Source organism: Notothenia rossii (genome assembly GCF_949606895.1).
Source record: "Notothenia rossii genome assembly, chromosome: 5".
Lineage (NCBI taxonomy): Eukaryota > Metazoa > Chordata > Actinopteri > Perciformes > Nototheniidae > Notothenia > Notothenia rossii.
In genome coordinates, this window is record NC_136903.1 from 73,730,122 (window position 1) to 73,753,277 (window position 23,156).

A 23,156-nucleotide genomic window follows, 5' to 3' on the forward strand; every position below is an offset into this window, starting at 1 on the left:
TTAAAACAATTCATTGAGCCCAAGCGAGGCTCAAAATGCAAGGAACACCATATTTTAACATAACACCCAGTGCGTAGTAGAATAATGTAATTTAGAACTGTTTTTATCTAGGTACTTATTCTTTAACTGAGTTTTTCCTTTACTTCTGCTCAGCTACCTTTTGGTGGCCAATATTGTACTTTTCACTGCACTACATTTATTTGACAACAGCATTTACTAGAACGTTGAGTCAAATTATTCTAATAAAAATATATATCAACTGATAAATGATAAAGTCATATAAGGATGTAGATGCTCAGCAGTATAACAAAGTAGATTGGATCTTTATTTCAAATATTTTAGTAAATAAACAAGTAGAGTAAGAAATAAGTTATGAGAAGTCGTGAGCCATTTTGCATAATGAATACTAACTGGAATTGAAGGTATATTTTGAAAGCAGTAGTTGGAAAGACCTTGAATACAGGACTGTTGTTTCTTGTTAACAGATTGTTTTTATGTTGTGATACTTCAATGTTAACTTAAATAAAATATAAGTGCTTCTTCCACCACTAAATTAGAAATATATTTAATGACGCTTACTTCTTTAATGCCTGAACCATGTAGCTATTTGCACTAAATATGCTCAAATTATCTTACATTATAACTCCTATTTGCCCAACTAATTTTGCTGTCCTCAAAAACCTACAACATGTAGGTTTTTCAAAGTAGTGGCTCATTTTTTGCTATTCACTCACAATGAAAATAAATGGGACACAGCTGTGGAAACCTTCCTGAAGTTAAACCCAATCCATATCATTAAAAGAAAAAATCTGGACTTTTAGAAAATCCTCTTAGATAATGCTGTTAATAACTGAGGTAACTAAGTACGCTAAATTGGTGCAGTACTCTATCATACTGATATCTGAGAAATACTACAGCTTTGAAGAGTTGAAATGTGTAACATGAGCCCTGGAGAACATCTCTCTCAATCTCACAAGCAGAACAGTTCACCAATAAAAATTGAATACAAGAGTCAATGAAATATATTGTTTATTTACAAGAGGACATAGGTTTACATTTTATACATTTCGATTGTTTCCAGAAAGGCACTTATAATGAAATAATCGATACAAATTAGCGACAAGATTGAGGAAAATTCTGTTTGGTAAAAGGCACATTTTTAAAACCACAGAAAAAAAACACAAGGAAAAGACAGATGAAAGGCGTACACACAGACAAACGTAAACAACAATATGTTCCAATGTGTGTGACAAACAGAAAAAAATTGCTATTATGACTTTCCAACACCATGATTTAAAAGTCTGGGTATATTTAATGTAGGCTTAAGAGGTTTAATGTGAACCTAATTAAATATCATAATAGTTTTCCAAGATCTCCTCAAACTAAAAACTAGTAAACAGAAACACACACACACTGGTGTTAAACTAAACATGGAGACTTCAACAGGTACACTAATGTTCCCAAAATGGTAAAAAAAAAAAAACCTTGAGATGAGTGGTGCTGGTGTAAATTAGATAAATGTAGGATGGGTCTTAAAGACGAAGAATACGATCACATCTGATTCTGAACAGTGACAGAATAGAAAAAGGAAATAAAATAAGGGAACATTTGATTGAAGGCAGTGGATAGACACTTCTATCTGGTTAGTGTAACAAAACAATCTTTGCGTTTAACCATCACCATGCTTACTGCTCTTCAAGCATTAACAATAATGATGGTTAGGTGATCACCGGATTTCTAAAATCAAAAGATCCCACTTCATGGCAGAGTTTGAAACATATATAGGATTGTAAAAAATATGTACATGTTTACTGTTTGTTCCTCAAAAAGTGTGTTGTCTGTGGGCTGTAGTTTATGAGAACAAATTCAAAAACAAATGAGCCAGTTACATTTGCCAACAGTTCCTCTCTTACTTTCTTTTTGCCACAATCGTGCTATCCAAGGAATGTTTGGAACCTGAGTGTGTGTTCACATTTTCTCACCACTCAACTAAACTGCACCCATCCTCCCGCTTTGACACCATCTTGGCTGGAGCTGTGGAGGAGAGGGGGGAGATGAAAGTGTGATGATGACGATCATAGAAGAAATAATGAAAACCCAGCCTATGACACCTATGTTTATTTTGCATTGCTATCTGCTTCTAGCACTGTTTACTTGTAAGCACTTAATAATAACAGATTTAAAAAAACACATTATAATGACTTAAGACTATAGGCACACATATTTATTGTGCTTTATAAGCACTTTATAATGCATTCTAGACATGGGCATCATTGAAAGTGTTTGAATTCTGTTAAACAAATACAAAATGTGAATGATTGACACGATGAATTAATACACAGACAAAAATACAGGTGACTTTTTGAGAAAACATACTTGGCGCCTGCAGATGTGAAATCTCCCCACACGTCGGCGCTGGGCGGGGCGGCGGGGCCGGGGGACCCGAAGTCTAAAAGAGACGCTGGATGTGGAGAAAAATATTGTTTAAAAGATGTGAACGTATTTTATACGTCTTTTATATAATAGAACGGTTGTTACCAGTGTCAGTCTGCACAGCTAAGACTGGCGGCTGTTCCACAGGGGGCGGTATGACACCTCCAGCTTTAACACCTGGTGGAGGTGGGAGGAGAACCCCAGCCATTCCCCGCGGTTTGGCACCACCTGCTTCCCTCTTCTTGATGTTCTGAGATAGACACAGTTTCAGAACGTCTTGAACCTTTACTCTTTTCTTCTTAAAATATGTCAATTTATCATTAAAGGGTTCTTACACCTTTAAGAGTAAGCACTTTCGAGGAAACTTAACCAAAAATATCCACATCTTCCAAACCTTTATAATGTAAATGGTTAATAAAAACGCAATTGTTCAAATGTTTATGGAATTATTGTATCCCCTGCATTTCAAAGTATATACTTTCATTTTAACTCAACAGATTCAAGAATTAGGGGGCAAAATAGGACTTATCTAGCTATGAATGAAAAGAACCCAAGAAAAAAATGTTCAAATGTCCAATAACAGACAACCTTTAAATATTTTTGTTCTATAACAGTTTACAAAGATTGCGTATGCGCAACAATGTCTGATCCCTTAAGACAACAACAAGGCTGAAATTGACAAACTTATCGGATCATTCCAGCAGAATATCTACATTAGAAAAGTGCTGCTCATGTTACTCATTTAGTTATTTTACTTTACTCATTTAGGATGTGAGTCTGCTCCAAGTAGTTTGAGAAACATAACTAATAAGGCATAGTTTCAATTCAAATAGTAAAGTAGCTTAGGAGTTATTGTGTAGCAGGCATATTTCAAGGAGAATATTCCAATTCAAGCATATTACTTACTTTGAAAACAAAAGTCAAAATGTAACATTTTCCAACTTTGAAGGAGCCCTGTTAGTGATTGTTTTACATCTGTTAAGTTGGGGCTGAATGACTTACCCCAATACTGATCTTGATTGTCTGTCCCTCTTTAAAGCTGAGGTCCAGCTTAGGTGCTACGATATCAGAAGCTTCTTGTTTTGCGATCTCGCCTTCTTGCTTCACCCACCTTTAAAAAAAGAGTTTGAAAGCATAATAATTATCATTTAGTTCCAGCTAGGAAAAGACAAACTGGGTCACTGCAGTATTAAGATACAGATGAACAACAGTATTGAATGTTATATATTGTAGCAAACACCTTTCTCACAAATGATATACAATATATGTGATGGACCAATGTGCACAATTATCTTTTCAGAAAGCAAATGTACAAGTTAGCATGTGGCTCACACTTTCACATTTAAACATAATCACGTTAATGTATCAGGATTTGCTTATTAATATGTACAAGATCATGTAAAAAGGTTTGTTAAGAGAAGTGTACTTACTTAAAATGGTCTTGTAAAGCTACGTTGAAGTCAAAAGAGTCTCCACGATCAGCAAAACCCAGACCAATAAAAGCGTGACGTCCTTTACGAAAGACAAAAAACAATATCACGAGGGCACCTTATGCATGACAGGATGAAATATTTAACAAAAGCAGAGTCTCTGTTAAAAGTGTCTTACCATTGCCATCTTCTATCCGGATCACAAAATACCTGCTAGAGTCTGATACCGATTCAACTACACACCCTGGATACTGTTCAACTGGAGCTTGGGCGAACAGCTCTCCTACAAAGAAAAAGATAACTTTAAAGTTAACAGAAGATATCAGTTGTTACATTTTGTGACAATCTCAGTGACTGAAGTCAGAGTCTAAAGCTCACTTTGATACTAAATGTGTACAATTAAAAATGTGAAAGGGCTTCAAATCTGCTTCAAATTTACCAAAGCAATAACCTGAACAACAACAACCCAAAAACAAACCAAACCTTTGTAACCAGCCTTAGGCACTTAACCACTTCTAAAGACAGAAACAGCAATTTAAATATGTTGCAAACAAGTTATGTTATCCTATCTACATTACATGAAGAGCAAGTTCAAATGTGTTTCTGGGTGCTTGACATCATCCAAAATTACACAAACACTGTCTCAAAGTTAAGCATTTGTTTAGCCTCATAATAACCTTTCAGCATATTGTAATTAAAGTGGTGACACAAAAATATTGAATAATTATTTATAGCCTTATTGTAACATTGCCTTTATCATTAATAAATCCTTATCTTGTGCCACCTAAAGCTGCGTCATTGATGACAACTGATGGCTCACTTTTAACAGTAGGTGCTTTACTGATACTTGTCACTATGGTTCTTTTAGAAGGTTAGGTTACTCACCTAAATGAGTCAGTTGTAAAGAGTGTGTTTACCTGTGTTTTTGTCCTCTAACTTGATGTAGGCTATCTTGCCTTTAGCAGTAATTTTCATCCTGCCACTCCATGAAGGTTCATCCAGCTTCCAGTCAGCAGCACTAGAAAAACAGGAAACACACATCTTAGTGTGAAAGTGGCTGACTTGATCACTGTTTTTACACAGGCAGCTGCAGCTTTGCACATCAAGAGGAAGTGAAAATGTCCAGGAATACTTGAATATATCTATGTCAAAAGGGAACTCCTTTCTTTGCTGATAAATGAAGAAAAACAATATACAGAAGACAAAACAAAACCGTAGATTACCACAATACCAAACAAAGACACTTTCAGAATGTCTGTCTTTATTAACAAAACAAAACATGACATACATATCAGTTTACATTAGACTAGAGCAAATTAAATCTGTGTAGGAACACCGTGAGATTCAGTGGAAAGCTCCACAAAAAGCTTGCAACTGGACATTGAGTTATAGTTGTTTTATTGTTTTCTGTCGTACTAAACTTAATTGAATGACATCAAGGATCAGTCCGAGTTTGGTATTGACTCAAGTTAACTTTGTCACAGTTTAACAGTAATCCATACATTTCTTTTTTGCTTTACTTTTATCGCTGACACGTAGCTTATACAACTGCTAGCATTAATCTAACATTCATTATCGGACAGCCATGAAGCGAATCAATTTAAACTGTCCATGCTTGTAGTGAGCAGCAGTGGCATCATGTCTTCTACATTAAAAGTGAACACCAGTTTCAATTCACAGTCAATTATGATCGTTAGGAATGTTGCGACCGATTTAAGTGAACAGTTGAAGTTACAGCTGCAAACTTGTGTTTGGAAATAATGCTAACGTGAGTAGCATACCTATCCCTTAGCATATTTTTCAGCCAGCAGGGGTATCTCTGTTTATATAAAGTTTTAAAGTTATGGTTTGTGTATGCTTTAACCATCATCGTGCACGTTATAGTTGAAGAAGCACAACAACATACATTCTAACAATTGGCTGTCCGATAATGGATGTACTTAAATTAGCATGGTGACGGACACTTGTCCCGCAGTCCGACAGGCTCGTCAGTTACAACCGTTACTGCTCTACTTACCGATATCCACGGTTCGAAGCCCGCGGGGGGATCTTGTAAACGTGGACCTCGGGCTTAACACAGAGCATTGACTCATAACTGTTGTCCTCTGCCATTTTGTCAAGTTTCACTAAACTATCAGAACCAACTTCCGACGTTCAATGGACACCAGTTGAAGAAGCAGACAGATGGACGACAGGATCCCAAAGCGAGCCGCGGTGCTCGGTTCAAACAGCGCCGCGCCTGGCCGGGGTGGTTAGGGCTACTGACCTGAGAAGGTACTCGGAATAGTAAGTAGGCCTACTACGTACAGTAGTCTCACGGTGGAATAGGTATTCAGATCCTTCACTTAAGTTGAAGTACTAATACAAACTGTTAAAATAGTCAATTTCTAGTAAAAGTACTACATCAATAATGGTACTCAAGTAAAAGTCTTTAGGTACGAAAATATAACTGCACTTCAGGTATTAGGACTAGAAGTACTCATTGAAGAAAAACTAAAACATTTGAAATATTTTGGAGCAAAAGAAGCATATTCACACATTCAAGAAGCTGGAACTGTGAAATATTTTTGGAACAACAAACTTCTTGCTAAAATGACTGCCAATTAAATGTTCTGTTAACCCACTCATTGTTTTAGTTACTAGAATATAACGTTGGATGGTTTAATACCCAAATAATCATTTTGTAATGGTTTTTCCTAAGTATTGTGTGTCAAAATCTGAATGTGTAAAGGTACTAGTAAATTAATCGGCACCACTTTACAATAAGACTACCCTTATAAAGGATTCATAAAGGGATTATAATTAGGTTGTAAACACTTTATTAATCATTAAGAACCATTTATAAACCAGTTCTAGTTTTCATTCATTAACACAGGCTCGCTCTTTGGCAAGATGACTAAGCCTTATATTGGCTACTTAGCGAGAATCAACTCTGTGAACCACAGATACCAAGGATGCTGGCTGATGAAGAAGACGAAGTAAGCTAAGTAGCCAATATAAGGCTTAGCAGTACAGATAAATGTGGGCTCACTATTTGGCAAACAACCGGTCACAGGTGCCCTGTTTATCTCATGTCTTATAAAAGCTTATTAATGATTTATAAAGTGTTCACAACCTAATTAATAAATAAATTACAAACTATTCGTAAACCCTTTATAAGGGTCTTATTGTAAAGTGTTACCAATTAATCTGTAAGATAAATGTATTGGAGTAAAAAGTACACAATTTGCTTCCAAAATGTAGTAGAGTAGAAGTAAAAAGTATACCCATGCAATGAGCTCTATGCAAAATGAAAATCATTCCCCAAGTTTGAAGTGTGTTTATTAAAGGGTATTCAAATTTCATTTGTTTTTCAAGTTTTAAGTAGACAATGACATCAAATCCACCTCAAAGTAAACAGATGGTGGTGAATGACTGAAACAAAGCTTCATGTGTAGATCATATAGATACAGGATGTTGTTTTCGCTTTTAATTTTCAATTTGAAAGGATAGTAAATCCATTTCAATGATTGAACCTAATTCCTGGGACAGTATAACAATTAGTGTACAAAGTCATAAAACAAAAACATTGAGATGTTAGCGCTGCAATAGACACTTGTATATCAATAACAGAATCGTCAACTCTCACAAATGGACAATAAACAATGAATTCATTATTACCCTAAATGACTGTTTTTCGTGTGTTCTTGAAGCAAGTGAGGTTGTAAAAGTGGTCCAAATGTAGCAGTTGAATCAATGTTTCTAAGTTGGATGCTGTGTGAAGGTTATTTAATTTACCATTTGTCAGTTTCAATTCACCTTTTTCTTGCAAATATTACCAATCAATGGTTTTCTGACATTGGAAACTATTTGGATAAATTATGGTCAAACGTCTTACACTTCCTTAACAAAAGCGTTATTGCACGCTTACTGAATATGATTTATTACATGCCTAAAGCTGTTGCTGCTATAAACTGTGCCTCAATGACATTGGTTCATTATTTTGTTAAATAAATCCTATTACAATACACACAAAGCTCAATATTAGCAAGCACTACTTGTTGGAAAGTGTGTGTAGGAATATGTTTTCATTTAAGGCATACAAGTGTCAAATAGTTCAAAAATAGCTGCAGTAATTATCAGTATTTGATGAGTTTATTGATTTCATGATTTGCAAACTTTTATTTCAATGGGTAGCAAAGAATGGTGTATCTCTGTGTGGAAAAACACCACATGAAAGACATTCAATCCGGGCAAGGGACATTTGGCTTCGTTGTTAAGGAAAATAATAAAGTTTGAGATTTCCAAAATATTTGTGTTCATATTTGTAGTTCTAACAAAAAATGTCCTAACCTTTTTCAAAAAAACACAGATGTCATGTTTGTATCATCCTCCATGCTGGGCATCAAATAGTTATTTCTGAAGACTAAACCATAATCTTAACACAATCAGTCAATATATTTAAACTGGTGTGAAAACTGATCAAAATCCTCTTGTCTGGACCGATGCAATGCAGTTGGCTGTAAGAGAGGTTCCAACACAGCAATTAAGATAAACAGCAAGGCAGCACACATTGGGACATTAATGCACAATGACTTAAGATGTTCAATTCATGAATAGCTCCGACTTCTTCCACTTTCATAACATTTAATGACACTACCAATAAAGTTTAGTCTGAAGGCTAAATCATCTAATATCTGGCAAACTACTGATCTCAAACATACTTTTGTCTCAGAAAAATAAAAACATGGGGAAAATAACAACGTTAACTATTTAAAAAAAGGATAACTTCAAAGAAAACACAGCACAGGTAATTAGGCAGTTTGTAAAAATAATACAGGGAGTAAATTCATCTTATTGCTTGAATAAGCTTTGATTTAGTGACATTCTGTCCTTGAGATCTGCAATCTTTGGCCACAGGCTGTGTGCCCACCGGGCGTTCCTTTCATGGCCACAAGGGCCGAACGGAGGCCTATGGATGGTGGAAAGACCTGCTATGGGCCTCCGCCATTGTTACACAACTACAGTATAAAAATGCCCTTTGGAGCCTCAAACTGTTGGATCAGTTTGACTTTCTCTCACTTGCATTCAAGTTGTTGGACACATAGTAAACTCCCAGCCCTGTCACACACTTAATTTCCACTGGACCCAACAAACTAAGGCCAGCTCTCCGGTGGACACCCAGCCATGATCCACACTCCATCAGTGGTAAGGCCAGCTTGTTAGCTTGCTTCTCTCCGGGGAACTCCCACATATTGGAGAGCTCTTCTTATTCTCCCTGAAGAGACAGACACCTGATGTCCTTGTCTGGCCAATCATACTTAAAATCATAGGGCACCTCATGTGGCATCAAAGTATCACAGTGTGTAGGGATGTGAGGCCAAAGCCTGTTCACAGTGTGGAACAGAAGGGGTTTCAGATCTTTGGCGGATCTCTGCCAGACCCTTGCAGCTTTCCACAGAAGGAAAAGACAATGTGAAAGCCAAAGACCATGCCAGTAAGCAGAGTAGAGAGAGGGTGGAGAAGCTCATTTCAATCCATGCTGCGTCTTCGTAATACTTTTGTCTGTTACATTTTGTCTCATCCCACCGCTCTGCTCTTCATACCACAAACAACCCCTTTAACTGCCACCCTTTATGCACTCCTAGGTAGACAGCTGATTCCTTGCAGCAAGTAGTTCCTGTTTATCTGCAGAGTCTGAAGCCCGATGTGCCATCCGGGCCACTGGGCTGGCGGATCACATGAGTGTTTGGACGAATTGGTTCTGAAGGTTGCTGCACGCTCATACGACTTGGCCTTATGATATGAGAAGAAAAGAGAAGAAATGAATAATAGTGTTTTAGGTACTATGTCAATTTATTTGTTGTTGTTCTTCTTTGTTGTTGTTTTGTCTTACCTGTCCTGGCTTGGATTGTCCTGAGGCACATCATCTGAAGAGGCACTACCCAAGATCCTTCTTCGTGCTTCTGCATACTCTGCCTCCCGCTGGGCCAGAGACTTCATCTGCTGAGAGGGACGAGTCGACGACGCAAGGTTTCCTGCATTACCGTTTGAGGGACGTTTCAAAATTCTAATTTGTGGTGGGGGTGCTGCAGGCAAAGAGTCATCCTGAATTACAATAGCAGTCCGAACAGGAGAGCCACGAGACCCCAGGATGGACTTCCTGTACAGGTAAAAACAAGTGAGAGATATACAATTACTGTAAGAAAATAATATCCATTAGAACCATACATTTACCATTCTTTTTGATAAATTGCTTTGTTTACTTTGCCTCCTGGTTTATTTTCAGTTTGGCCTCAAACCTTCTGTCTATTTCCTGGGGAGAGAAACAAATGTAAGACATGTGTAATCCAACAAGTTGATTATGTGTACCATTGACCTGAACAGCAAACATTTTTACCAGATATTTAATTTGCTGCCTTATTGATGGAAATAAAGAAAACTGCCTTTAAGTTTTTTCAGATATTATGGAATGGTTGAATCATTGTGGATAATATTCCCTGATGACCTCAAATTGAAAATGTGTAATATATCATGGGGGGCATCACATACTTGACCATTTGTAAAGAAATGTACTCAGCTCTTACTTGTTTTTTTTATTGAGTGCATTGTTGTATTCATTTTTAAAACAGAAGTTGAGATGTATATTTTGTGATAAAACATGGTAGACTGTACATATCTCACCATCATATCAAAATGTTGCCAGCAGTTGGATTTCAGTTTGCAGTAATAAGGATGAGAGGATAAAATGATGCAGCAACTCAACCATAACATTTCCATTTAATCCATAATAATGTTATCATGTTGGGTCACAAAAGTGAAATGGTCATGCTTAGCAGCCACTTTAAATGTTGTAATAGAAAAATAAAATGTAATGACAGTGGGGATAGGTTACCAAAAAAAAGAATCATAGAAAGTGGACCGTCTGTATAGCTAACAGATCATTTGACCAACAAATCCACCAATCTACCAACAAGGCAAGACAAATCAGCTAAATATGTTTGCTGAAAATCTAAATATATAATTTAGGTCAACTGTTGGTCGTATGGTATTACATGACTAAGTCCAGCCTTTCATATCCGCAATAGTTGGGTCTAAAGAAATGAGATACATTTGAAAAAGTTGACTTTTTTAAAAAAAACAAGTTTTCTTTATGGATATACATTGGGATTTGAAACATTATAAGATCATTTTTCTCGGTAAATAAATGGTCATGAAGCCAGCATTTGTCCTGTGTTGTTATGGGACAGTGTGAGGCCTACAAGACTCGGTGAGGAAAACAAGCTGATTTCTATGATGAAAAAACAACCCGAAATAAAAACATGTTTAAATCAGGAATTCAAACGCCAGACACACAGAGAGTATTGCGGATCATTGCTTTGCGACTGGATATGTGAATTCAACTCTTGTTTAGAATAATATCTGTACAAAGTTAGTGTTTCTCACCCCGCTGTCCGCCGCCTCTTCCCAGCTCTCTGCAACCTCTTCATCCTCCATGTTTAACAGGACTGCTGGTTAGCTCTCCGGCTCCTCTAACTCTCTCTCATCCACACAGAGGTGCATGGGATGTTGGGCAGAGCTCACACACACCCACGGGTAGCTCAAACTCACGGGTGTTGGTGATCAAATGAGAATTGAACGATGAACAAACTCACAACCCGCCGCTTGGCCGCGTGTTAGCCTGCTAGCGCTAATGCTTAACTGAGGGCAATCCCCCCCTGGCTGCTGCTGACTGCTACTTTAAAACTGGCGTAATGTCGACCTCGCTAAATCCAGTGTGGTCCAGACGTCGCTCGGACGGAAAAACACTGTGTGTAAACAATAGTGTTGGATTGTTGACAGCTGAATTAGATAGTGTGTAACATGGGAGCAGTGCCTCTTAGTATAGCCGTAAAACAAGAGGGGAAATTACGTTATATTGACGTTAGCTTAGGTGGCGTCCAATTGCTAACCTCCGACAACACAACTTAACGGGCAGAAATAGTCATTCAAATGTGACATTTAACTGACTGACGCCTTATCCGTGTAACTTAACAATTAGACATATGTGCACTAATTCGCACTGTTTTGTTTGAGGATAGAGCGGTGAGAGTTGGCTGAGGCTGTTTATATTTGATTTTGAGGCTGTTTGTGTGACACCGTGGTATCGAAGGGAAGTGTTGCGTTCAAGTCTTGTACGTGGCACCGACACACCACTAGACATGTAAGAACGCTAAAGGGCAAACGTGAAATTATATGAATGCCATGAAAGTTACTGCAAATATAACTGTGTTGCATCATAGTTCCGTTTGTATGAAAGGGAAATCCACAAATGACCCAACATAATAGCTGTAACTAGTATATGAATGTAACAAACAAGTGGCGGATGTGGAAATGAACGATAGGGACTTGAGCACAGCATCAGAAATTGGCAAATAGATTTCCTTGTTTTTCAGAATCAGAATCAGAATACCTTTATTAGTCCCACAGAGGGGATATTTGCATCGTTACAGCAGGAAAGAACCACAGACAGCTTAATGTTACATATGTTAAAAAAGTACTAAGTTATGATATAATAAAATAAATAAATAGGCCTACTTTTCAAAATACAAATCCTGTAACAGTTTTACTTTTTTTGAGGCGTTTAGTAGATGTAGTATTTACTCAACTCAAGTACAGTACTTAAGTACATTTCGATATTTTTTCACTTTACTTGAGTATTACAATTTACAACATTTGGGCAATTTAGTACTCTTATCCAATATAATTCAGAGGTCAATTGTATACTTTTACAACCTTATACCTTTAGTTATTTTGCAGATTTGGATTATTGATATACAATGTAACCACCTCTCTTTTACTATCGGTCATTTAAGTATAATTTAGATCAATACAATGTGCCCATTTAAAAACAAAGATAGTGGACACACACACACCGGCAAATGTAACCCTTTAACCGTCTAACAAATGTCAGAATTGCAGCACTTTTATTTTTTGTATTAATTGTATTAAAAAGGGACCATTTCCATATCAAACATAAATGTCATCGTTACATGCAAGTTGAGTGTGCGCCTACAGATGGAGGGAAATGTCTCTTAGGGGAGCATATTGTACACCACTCTATATTGCACACTTATGGTCAAACTTCAGAAAAAGCAAGTATAGAGGCTTCAATGAGCTTATAATTAATCCCAAATAATATAACTTCAAAGTCCAGAGGGTGTAAACCAGGGGTGTCCAAACTACGGCCGGGGGCCAAATGAGGCCCGCTGCCCAGTTCGAAATGGCCCTCAGCTAATTAAAATAGTATAATGAAATTAAACTTGTGCTTGTCATATATTGTACTAATTAAATACATTATGTACAAATATATATCACAGTATCATGTGTGCCCACTTTTCAAATAAATTAAATAAATTAAAGTTGGAAAAATGTTCAAAATCTTAGTTCATATAAAAAACCCAATCACTTATTTGCATAACACATCTTTATGCAATCTGAAGTTTCTGTTTTAATACATGAGCTGCAAACTAAATAAATGAAACCCTCTGGAGAGCTGTGAGGAAGGCTGTTGTGTTTCTTACAGCATTTTCAAGTATCAAGCTTAATTTACCTATTTGATTGATTTGGCTAACTTATAACTTAGCAAGAGGCTTCTGTTCTTCTCACCTCTTTTCTCACCTCACTAGAAGTGAGGTATATTACCTCACCTCTATATTACCTCACCTCTAGTGAGGTAATATATATTATACACCAGGGGTCTCCAAATAATATTTGGAGACCCCTGGTGTAAACAGTCCAAACATAGCAAGAGATGTCATCTTCAAATGTATTTTCCATCTTAATTAGTAAATATAAGCAGTCATTAGTATACTTGTATAGTTTTTATTTGAAAAACACTAATTATTATTATTTTATATATTTGTACCATATTTTATTGTTATGATTTTGCATGTGATGTAATCTATGTAATGTGATTTTGTTGGAACCATGCATTTGTAATTAAGTTTTGTTATTATTTGATGTTGAGGTTTGTACAACATTTTTTCTTTAAAAAAAAGAGCCATTACACTCTCAGCGCTCATTTAAATGCATAAACGTTTTTTTTGGACAGTTCACCAAATCTATTCCACTTTCTGTGTTATCCTCCTGTGGGTAGGCTATCACCCATTCTCAAAAGGATGCATTGATTGATTTCCCAAGATAACATTTATAATTGACGATGATGGTATTTTGTAATTTGCTACACTTTTAAAATCGGGTAATTATACAGCGTTATTCTAACTTTCCCCTGGTTGAAATATTATCCCCCTGTATCAGCTGGGGGCGCAGTGTTGGTCCAGGAGACCCACCCTGGTGCAGACGGTCGGCGGCGGTGCTGCGTCGCTGTGCTGCGGAGGACGTTGTTCACAGAGCGGAAGATGGCGACTGTTTGGAGGCTGCAGAGGAAACTCCGGAGCTGATACCGGGGGAAAGAACAGCAAACACAAACACTCACGGCCATCAAATATCCACGGCTACAACAACGGTATTAACAATACTGCAACAGTGCAGGGGTGAAATTGACATAATGTGTCTGACATTAGAGGAACTAGTTAATTACTGCTTCTGCTCGAGCTAGCGTTAGCATAGATTATCAGCAGCAGACTGGATATATCAGCTAGCTAGCTTGTTAGTTAGATGGGTGTAACTGTAGCCGAGACTGCTGCCCTAAAAGGTTGCCGTGTCATTTACATACGTAACAATTTTGCATTTTCGGAAAATGTATTTATAAGAAAACTTGTAAGCTGTATTTAACACCGTTAGCTTATGATAAATGAATCTTAACGTTAGCTTGGATGCTCACGACCAGTAAGCTAGCGTTAGCCAGTGCTAACATATATTGTCTGAGGATCCAACGTCAAATCCTATAACATACAACCTTACCCGCCGGTTAGTCAGTGTTGTGTAACAAAAGCAAGTCCTATTTTAAACATGGCTTGTACCATGTTTCATGTATTCTTATGGGTGGTTATCTTTAGGGTGGTAGCATTAGCAGTTCAGCTTTTCATTTAGTATGTGATGGCTAACCACAGCTATTTTGATGTAGCTAACGATATAAGAGGGGGCCAAGTCTAAAGAAAGGGCACCACCCGTTTCAGACATTGGGTGTGACAACTAAGACTGATGAGCACCATGCCACAAAACTGTTGTGGTTATAGCTTTTCAGTGACATTGGCTTTCTTTGGTAAGACCTATTCTATTTCGAGTTTGTTTAAGGAAATCATCCTAGTTAAATCTGAGTAGCACACATGCGATAAAACACAAATAGGGCAAGTGTAAAAAGGGTGAGTATTATAATAGATGGTGTATATTGACCGTAGATACAGTGTAGGTAATTGTAGATGATGAAAGATATACTAACGAAGATAAGTGCATACATCTAAAACATGTCTCTCCGTTTCTCAGACGATAATGTCCCGCTCCCCTGATAATGAGGATGGATGCTTTGTTGCCATGGATACAGAAGATGATGGTGCAGATCCTGCTGGGATAACAGAGGAGGAAGAGGCCAACATGGGGTCCTGCCGACAAGAAGGGAACATGGACAATTGTGCCAAACGAGGGGGGAGAACCATGGTTGAGTTGCCAGAGGAAGTTCTTGAATATATTCTGTCCTTCCTCTCACCTTACCAGGAGCACAAGACCGCTGCTCTTGTATGTAAGCAGTGGTATCGTCTCATTAAAGGTATGCCTCTCACATACATAGTCTTGTATCAAACTGAATCCTGAGTGGGACTGGTTAGCCTTACAGTGTGTATGAGTTAACATTAGCTTTACACACCTGAGAGGGAGCCGATTAAAAAGTAACACTTAAATGCAGAACAAAGTTCACTTGTAAAATGTGTGTTGCTAACAATTATTTTATCTGATCTAGGTGTTGCTTATCAATGTTACCACGGTTTCTTGAAAGCTGTCCAGGAGGGAAATATCCAGTGGGAAAGTCGCACATACCCATATCCAGGAACCCCAATAACTCAGCGCTTCTCACACAGTCAGTATATGCTGCTTTACTCTACATCGTATCAAAATGAGTGGTCAAATATACCGTTTTTTACCAGAAGTCAAAGCAAAAGAACTTCAGGTTATCAAACATCTCAAAATGTTTCTGTGCATTTAAGCTGTGGAAAATATTATGAATGTGCAGGAGATAAATTGGCTCCTGCCCATTGCAAGTTTAGTGATTCATGAAGAGAATAAATATGTTTTTGATGTCACTGACATAAAAATGCTACTCATCTCAAAGTGCATGTTGATGTAGAGAAAATACTATTACACTGACATTACACAACTCTTTAGAGTCCACTGTGTGTTGGGGTTAATTGATCTTCTTTCCGTTGCAGGTGCATGTTATTACGACTCAAACCAGTCCATGTATGTGTTTGGGGGTTGCACTCAGAGTAGCTGCAATGCTGCCTTCAATGATCTGTGGAGACTTGACCTCAACAGCAAGGAGTGGATCCGCCCTTTAGCCTCAGGTATGAGTAGGTTACAAGCAGTAACATTTAACAGTAAACAGAAATGTGAGCTGTTACTCTGGTAAAAAAAAAGAAAAAAGCTGCACAAGAAGCTTATGTAAGGGAACTGTGGGAGGGCGAACCACATTAAGTTAATGTAGTAGTCATATGCTCAGCAGCAGCAACTGAATACACAGTAGGTGTAATGAAAATGTAGCTCTGATAAAATTATATTGAGGGAAATTATTTTACTAGTGCACTTTTTATGAAATTGCATGCTATGGCTTAAGAGGTAAAGACTTCTGTAAAGAGCACCTTACTGCGAGACGTTTGGCCTACTGCAACATATTATTAATGTGAGTTTTTTTGTCACTTGAATGTGAGGTTAAACCAGTGGCGAACCGTCAGGGCCTTCAAGGTATTCAGAGAATACCCTGGAACACTCAGATAAAACAAACAAAAAATCGATTTAATTATATAAATAAAATGAATAAATGAGAATCGTATCTGTTTGTTCGTTTGTTTATTTATTTAAAGGACAGTGCACATTAATTCACATTTGCTGTAAATGAGCCAGTATTAGCCAGCAGGCTAATTCTCGACTGTTGTCCTTGGCAAGATGTTAAATGACCACAACAAGACTAGAAAATAAAAACATAATTAAATAAAGTACAGCAGACAACATCAGTACAACAATAAATAAATAGCAGTACAACCATAGAGAGGAACAAAGAAACATGCAAACAGATGAAATATCATCATGCCTGCTTGATACAGTTAAAAGTGTTCACATTTTTGATTGTTTAAAAGCCAGTTCTTATGATTGTGGTTAAATGTATGATAGGAGGTGTTATTCCTTTTGGTATTGTGTTCCAGAGTGTTGGTGCCCTCACAGAGAAACAGTGTTTACCAAAGGAACTGGACCTAAGAGGGACTACACAGTCCCCTCTTTGGGCAGACCTTGTGGTTCTGCTGTTTGAATTTTTCTGCTGTATAAAAGTGCAGAGTGGTGGGGGTGCCTTGCCGTTTAGAATTTTAAAAATGAGACATGCATCAGTGTGTTTTAAAATATTATTATATTAAAATATTTTCCCAGCTGAGCAGGTTATGTTTGTCCAGGATTTTGCAATGGTGGTATAGCTTAGGTTTTCTGTCCAAAACCTTTAGAGTTTGTTTGTGAAGTGACAGGATAGGCCTTAATGTTGTGCTATTCGCCTGGGTCCAGCTGGTCATACAGTATGTTAGGTGGGGAAGGATCATGGCAGTCATATAGAGTTTTGCTACAGGTGTTGTCAAACAGTTCCTTATATATCTAAAGTTTGCTAGATTGTATTTAGTTATTTGCATTACCTTTCTCACTTGTTTTTTGAAGGATAAAGTAGTGTCAAGGATAATGCCTAGATATTTAAAATGTGTAAATGTTTGAATGACCTCCCCAGACAAATAGACCTTGGGTTCACAGTGTGATACAGTGTTGGTCTTGCTAAAAAACATACAGACTGTCTTCTTAACATTCAGATATAGCTGTTAGTCAGTAAGCCATTGATTTACATGAACCATTGCATCATTTAATTTGGCCGCAGCTTGGGCCTTGCTTTTTGCATGGACATAAATGACAGTGTCATCAGCATATCTGTGTTATTGATCTGTAATATTACAGTGTTACGTTGATTTGTTTGTCCTTCTAAGACCATGCACTACGCATTTCAGTGGTTTTGTGTTAGAAAAGAAAGCAACCAATCAGATCTTGTTCTGGGTCTCTGGGTAGAATATCCTTCAACCAAGGTATTCTATATCCTTGATAGAATGCCCTGGCTGTTGCACTGAATGAGAGCGTATATATTGATTGTGATAGACACGGTTCGCCACTGGGTTAAACGGAAAAAGAATCACGTAGTCTCACCCTGTGCTGTGTTTTCCATTTCTGTTTGGTCTTTTTCACTGAATGTATTAAGGAACAGTTTACTCAAAGGTGATTTATATGTTTAGGTATATATATATATATATATATATATATATTTTTTTTGCATTAATTCACACATATAACATCATACTTATAGAGAAAATGTGATTTCCTATCTTTGGTCTTTTCATTTCAGGCTCTTATCCATCTCCTAAAGCTGGGGCAACTCTAGTGATGCACAAAGATCTGTTAGTGCTGTTTGGGGGATGGACGCGGCCGAGCCCATATCCACTGCACCAACCAGAAAGGTTTTTTGATGAGATCCACACCTACTCTCCTTCAAAAAACTGGTGAGGCAGACTTCATTACTGGAGCGAAAGGATGTAGTTGTGGCATGTGATTCAATTTTACGTTTTAGTTTGTCTTTTTTAACTTTTTGTGATTCTCTTTTTCTTCTGTTCTCTCAGGTGGAACTGTATAGTAACAACACATGGACCTCCACCGATGGCTGGTCACTCTTCATCTGTGATTGGAAATACCATGGTGGTTTTTGGTGGATCACTAGGAGCTAGGCAAATGTAAGAATTGCTTTTTTTAATATAAGCGGCACAAATCAAAGGTGAAGATGAGCCGCTTTCACACCAAGTACTTTGCCGTATTTAGTGCCGGCACTTAGTACCCCCATGGAACTGAGTACAGATCTCATTCACACCGGAATAAGTTCCCTGTTGGAAGATTATGCAAATGAGCCGCTGACGTCACTTCGTCTTCTTCTGCTTTGGATTTACTAGCAGGCCGCAAACAACTTCACAGCGTATACTGCCACCCAAAGTCCCCGGCCGGAATTCCCTGGAGTTGGGGGAGTTCTGGCCTTCTGAGTAAATCGCCAGAACGCCGACACCTCCTCATCACTCCACCGCTCCCATGTTTTTTTTTGTGTTGCCATAAGTTATTCTCTCTCCGTTGGTGCGCGGGGCTAATGCTAATGCTAATAATGCTAATGCCAGCAAATACAATGGCGGCTTCACAAAACTTTTCAGAGTTTTACGGGGCGTAGTTTGCAATTCGCCCAGCCAATCGAAATTTGTACTTTTTTGGTACCACCTCTCTAGCAGACACTAAAAATGGGGGTAAAAGTTCCCGGCACTAAGTACTCTTTTTGTTGTGAACGCAACATAAGGGGTACTAACGGAACTAAAACGGGAAAAGTACGGGGAAAAGTACTCCGGTGTGAACGCGCCCAATTGAATTGTAACTGAGATTGAAATCTGTGTCTGTCACACCTCACCGTGTTGTCTCTGATGGTTCTGATCAGGAGTAATGAAGTCTGGGTTCTGGATCTGGAGCAATGGTCCTGGTCCAAACCCCCCATATCTGGCCCCTTACCCCACCCGCGAGGAGGCCAATCACAAGTAAGGCTTAAACATTCAAACTAGTCAAATATTCCATTCCTTCAATCTTAGACATGTTATTGCTTGTTTGATCTTCTTTCTTTTTTTTTTTACTTCTAATGATCTCACGATAAAGATACTTAAAGTAGAGTTGTTGTCCTGCTTTCCCCTCTACATGCATTTTGCAAGTTATGTAGCAGAAACTTCCCCTTTTCTAAATCAAATGAAATGATATCTATTCAATGTTTTCCTCTTAGATTGTGATTGATGATCAGACGCTGCTCATCTTGGGAGGCTGTGGCGGTCCTAATGCAGTAAGCTTTTGTTTATCCACTCGAGTATCAAAACAACACATCTTTAATCTATTGGCAAATGTTCCATGTGACGTTAAGTGACCAGGTTGATCTAAACGGTTGTCTTGTGTGTTTTAAGCTCCTTAAAGATGCCTGGCTCCTTCACATGGATTCACCACCATGGAGGTGGCAGCAGCTGCAGGTGGAGAACGAGGAGCACGGGGCCCCAGAGCTGTGGTGTCACCCAGCTTGTAGAGTAAGTGTCTGTCTTAAAACCCTTTTCAAGTTGTCTTCGCTGGTCATCGTAAAGCAAGCTAAATGAATAACAGATATACAAATAAATCACCACCGCAGCATTTCCACTGTTTTCCAACCCTGCCTGCGACTTTGAACATGACATACCGGAAGAAAACAAAACAAAGCTATCCCTTGCAAATGACTAGTGGGTTTCCCCGTTTTTTATTAAACCTTCATTTTGAAAAAAGTACTTGGCTGTTGTCATATTCTGCATGTATGTGAATAAGAATGATCACTAATGTCTCATTTCTGATCTCTTCATTCACCTAAAGGTGGGCCAGTGTGTGGTGGTGTTCTCACAAGCTCCATCTGGCCGTGCACCTCTCAGCCCAAGTCTTAACTCTCGGCCCTCCCCGATAAGTGCCTCACCGGGCCCTCTGGGCTCCGAACCGCCTTCCCTGCGCTCTCAGTCTCCTGTTCGGAGCGGGGCGGCCGGCGTTGTCCTGGGAACAGTTGAAGAGGCTCCTTGTGTAAATGGCCGATGGGGCACGCTGAGACCTCGGCCATCAGCGAGAGGGGCCAGAGAAGGGAGCCCCTCCTCCCCCCAGCAGCCGTCTCCTTCACAAGGCCCAGACAGCCCTCCTCTTCCTGCAGTTCCCCCGTTATTAAACGGATCCTCCCCTTCACCAAAGACCAGCCCGGCCCAGGCTGCCTCTCCTTCCTCACGGCCCCTCCTAAATGCCTCCACAGACTATGGCTGGGAGTCTCCTCTTGCTGCCGCTCAGCACCCTGAGGTGCCCAGTACCAATGGCCTGCATACCCCTCCTGCCGGCTCCCCACACACTCCCCCAGGAGCAGTGTCCCCCGCTGCCTTACGACGAGGTCTGGAGGCAGTGAAAAACAAATCTTCCTCATCTTTACCGTCGTCATCGTCTTCCCTTCAGACACAGGGGGCTTCTCCTGGAGGAGGAAGCGGTGGAGGAGCCGGTCCACCTGGAACCCCTCCGTCTTCCTCCTCCAGCCCTCCGCAGGCTGCTGGAGCTGATGGACACGCTATCCCACCTATTGCACGGCGTCTGGGCCATCACCCACCCCAAAGCCTGAACGTAGGGAAACCTCTATACCAGTCTCTCAACTGCAAGCCTATGCAGATGTACGTGTTGGATGTTTCCAGGGCCAAGTCTGCGCGGGTGGTGTCCTGGAGAGTTTACGGGAACGGGACCCCCGCCGCGGTAACAGGGCCTCCGGAGACCAGCCTCCACACAGTGGTACAGGGAAGAGGAGAGCTCATCATTTTTGGTGGCCTCATGGACAAGAAACAGAATGTGAAGTACTACCCTAAAACTAACGCATTGTACTTTGTACGCGCTAAGAGGTAATGCAGCTTTAGGCGGGATGGGTAGGACGGACGCTCCGCCCTGTGATCACACAAGGGAAATGACAAACAAGGCCTTTTTCCTATAGAGAGGATTATGGGAAAAGAACATAATCATTGTTAGTTGTTCCACTTCAGAAATTCACTATTATCCCTTCTGCCTGCAAGCGTTCAAAATACAACACTTTTAACTACACTTTGATAAAAACATTTGGTTGAATGAGAATACTGACTGGTGGTATGGGTGTGTCAGTATTTGTGACTGCAATGATTAGACAAGACATTTTGTTGTTGTTCCCAAAAAGGTGATCAACCAAAAAATAACATTAATTTTTTTCTGTGTCGCCCTCCTCCGAACTCTTGGAAGAACTGACGCAGAAACGTTTATAGACTACCTTGCTTTTGTATCGCTCTTTAAACCTGCAATGCAGAAAACAGTGTGAGTGTGTGTGTGTGTGTGTGTTATGTGTGCACGGTGGTGGTTAAAAGTTGTTGACTATTGTGTCGGGCGCCATGGCGGATGAGAGATGTGGCACTGTACTATAAACAGTTAAACAATAAAGGCCTCCATGTCTGGTCGGTCACCGTCTTTAAATTCCTGCTGTGTGTATGTGTGTGTGTTTATCAAACATTACTGCAATTAAAAAATATCTCACCATCAAGTCTATTATTTGGTGATCACAAGCTTCAATCATAGTATGTGAACTTCTTCATCATATGGGTTTGTCAAGTTGTCATCAATCTACAATTTTCAAACGTCCATTTTTTTTCTGAACATTTATTCAAAATGTTAATTTGAGATGAGTAAAACCATCCAACATAATTGATTTTACATGCAGCTGGAAACCTAAATATGATATTTAAAAAGGACTCTATGCTTAATGGTAATATTTAAACACTACTGGGTTTATAGATTTCTTTGAAAACTAGCTTTGAGAAAGTTTTACATTTGCAATAAGCAATTGTAAGTTGTGCATTTAAAACCTGTCAAATTTCTATGAAATTGTCATTGAATGTTGAAGTTATTAGCATTAGGTCTTTTTTTTTTCATTCGTGGACTGACATTTAATTTGAATTGAAAACATTTTATTGAAACGGAAGTCCTTTTCTGCTTATTTTTAAATGGTTCAAAAATATAACCAACCCATCTTTTGATTTGTAGGTTGAGTTACACATTTCAAGACTTATTTTCCCCTAATCATTAAAGAGCTGTAGAAGTGCGCCCTCAAGTGTCTGCTCTGCATACAGTAGACGAGTCTTTTTTTCGTCATCATTTATAGCTAATTTAAAAACAAACACCTAGCAGTTGTGAGTAAGTTTTTCTTTATGTTTTATACAACAAAATGTCTGGGTTAAACTAAATGTCTGGGTTAAACTAAGTTAAACAAATAGTTCACAGGTAAAACAGAGCACGGGTTTGTTTGTTTTGTTTCTGAGATTGTCCTCATTTATCTCCAGCAGATTAACCTTGTTCAGACACCTGAGAGTCAGTATCGTCTCCTTTCCCTCAGACAGTACAAATAGTTCACAGGTAAAACAGAGCACGGGTTTGTTAAACTAAGTTAAACAAATAGTTCACAGGTAAAACAGAGCACGGGTTTGTTTGTTTTGTTTCTGAGATTGTCCTCATTTATCTCCA

General features: G+C 38.8%; 3 protein-coding genes across 3 annotated transcripts; 1 reads left to right on the forward strand and 2 right to left on the reverse strand.

Moving 5' to 3' along the window:
• Nucleotides 1–1,012: 1,012 nt before the first annotated feature.
• necap2 (NECAP endocytosis associated 2) lies at nucleotides 1,013–6,104 on the reverse strand. The gene is made up of 8 exons (XM_079684869.1): nucleotides 5,881–6,104; nucleotides 4,781–4,881; nucleotides 4,042–4,146; nucleotides 3,864–3,945; nucleotides 3,436–3,544; nucleotides 2,539–2,683; nucleotides 2,377–2,461; nucleotides 1,013–2,034 (listed from the first exon to the last, which is right to left on the reverse strand). Exons 1-8 carry the CDS (start codon nucleotides 5,973–5,975, stop codon nucleotides 1,986–1,988), a joined length of 771 nt encoding a protein of 256 aa, XP_079540995.1. The 5' UTR covers nucleotides 5,976–6,104; the 3' UTR covers nucleotides 1,013–1,985.
• A 1,874-nt stretch (nucleotides 6,105–7,978) lies between these two features.
• On the reverse strand, nucleotides 7,979–12,262 carry LOC307041780 (SUZ RNA-binding domain-containing-like). Its single transcript, XM_079685314.1, has 4 exons — nucleotides 11,289–12,262; nucleotides 10,109–10,158; nucleotides 9,739–10,005; nucleotides 7,979–9,638 (listed from the first exon to the last, which is right to left on the reverse strand). The coding sequence occupies exons 1-4, from the start codon at nucleotides 11,337–11,339 to the stop codon at nucleotides 9,527–9,529; spliced, it is 480 nt and encodes a 159-aa protein (XP_079541440.1). The 5' UTR covers nucleotides 11,340–12,262; the 3' UTR covers nucleotides 7,979–9,526.
• fbxo42 (F-box protein 42) lies at nucleotides 9,875–22,208 on the forward strand. The gene is made up of 11 exons (XM_079685313.1): nucleotides 9,875–10,013; nucleotides 14,142–14,349; nucleotides 15,270–15,549; nucleotides 15,739–15,855; nucleotides 16,205–16,339; nucleotides 18,418–18,571; nucleotides 18,689–18,799; nucleotides 19,537–19,633; nucleotides 19,870–19,926; nucleotides 20,045–20,161; nucleotides 20,475–22,208. Exons 1-11 carry the CDS (start codon nucleotides 9,997–9,999, stop codon nucleotides 21,519–21,521), a joined length of 2,340 nt encoding a protein of 779 aa, XP_079541439.1. The 5' UTR covers nucleotides 9,875–9,996; the 3' UTR covers nucleotides 21,522–22,208.
• Nucleotides 22,209–23,156: the final 948 nt, after the last annotated feature.

What these genes read in the sequence shown, in the direction of transcription:
- necap2 (XM_079684869.1), bottom strand. Translation starts at nt 5,975, where the DNA reads ATGGCAGAGGACAACAGTTATGAGTCAATGCTCTGTGTTAAGCCCGAG. An exon ending in CCGGATAGAAGATGGCAATG is followed by an intron (nt 3,946 to 4,041) that starts GTAAGACACTTT and finishes TCTTTCGTAAAG; the next exon opens with GACGTCACGCTTTTATTGGT. An exon ending in AGCTGTGCAGACTGACACTG is followed by an intron (nt 2,462 to 2,538) that starts GTAACAACCGTT and finishes CTCCACATCCAG; the next exon opens with CGTCTCTTTTAGACTTCGGG.
- fbxo42 (XM_079685313.1), top strand. An exon ending in TACTCTCCTTCAAAAAACTG is followed by an intron (nt 18,572 to 18,688) that starts GTGAGGCAGACT and finishes CTGTTCTCTCAG; the next exon opens with GTGGAACTGTATAGTAACAA. An exon ending in GCTGTGGCGGTCCTAATGCA is followed by an intron (nt 19,927 to 20,044) that starts GTAAGCTTTTGT and finishes GTGTGTTTTAAG; the next exon opens with CTCCTTAAAGATGCCTGGCT.
- LOC307041780 (XM_079685314.1), bottom strand. Translation starts at nt 11,339, where the DNA reads ATGGAGGATGAAGAGGTTGCAGAGAGCTGGGAAGAGGCGGCGGACAGC. An exon ending in AAAATAAACCAGGAGGCAAA is followed by an intron (nt 10,006 to 10,108) that starts GTAAACAAAGCA and finishes TTACCTGTACAG; the next exon opens with GAAGTCCATCCTGGGGTCTC. An exon ending in GACAATCCAAGCCAGGACAG is followed by an intron (nt 9,639 to 9,738) that starts GTAAGACAAAAC and finishes TCATATCATAAG; the next exon opens with GCCAAGTCGTATGAGCGTGC.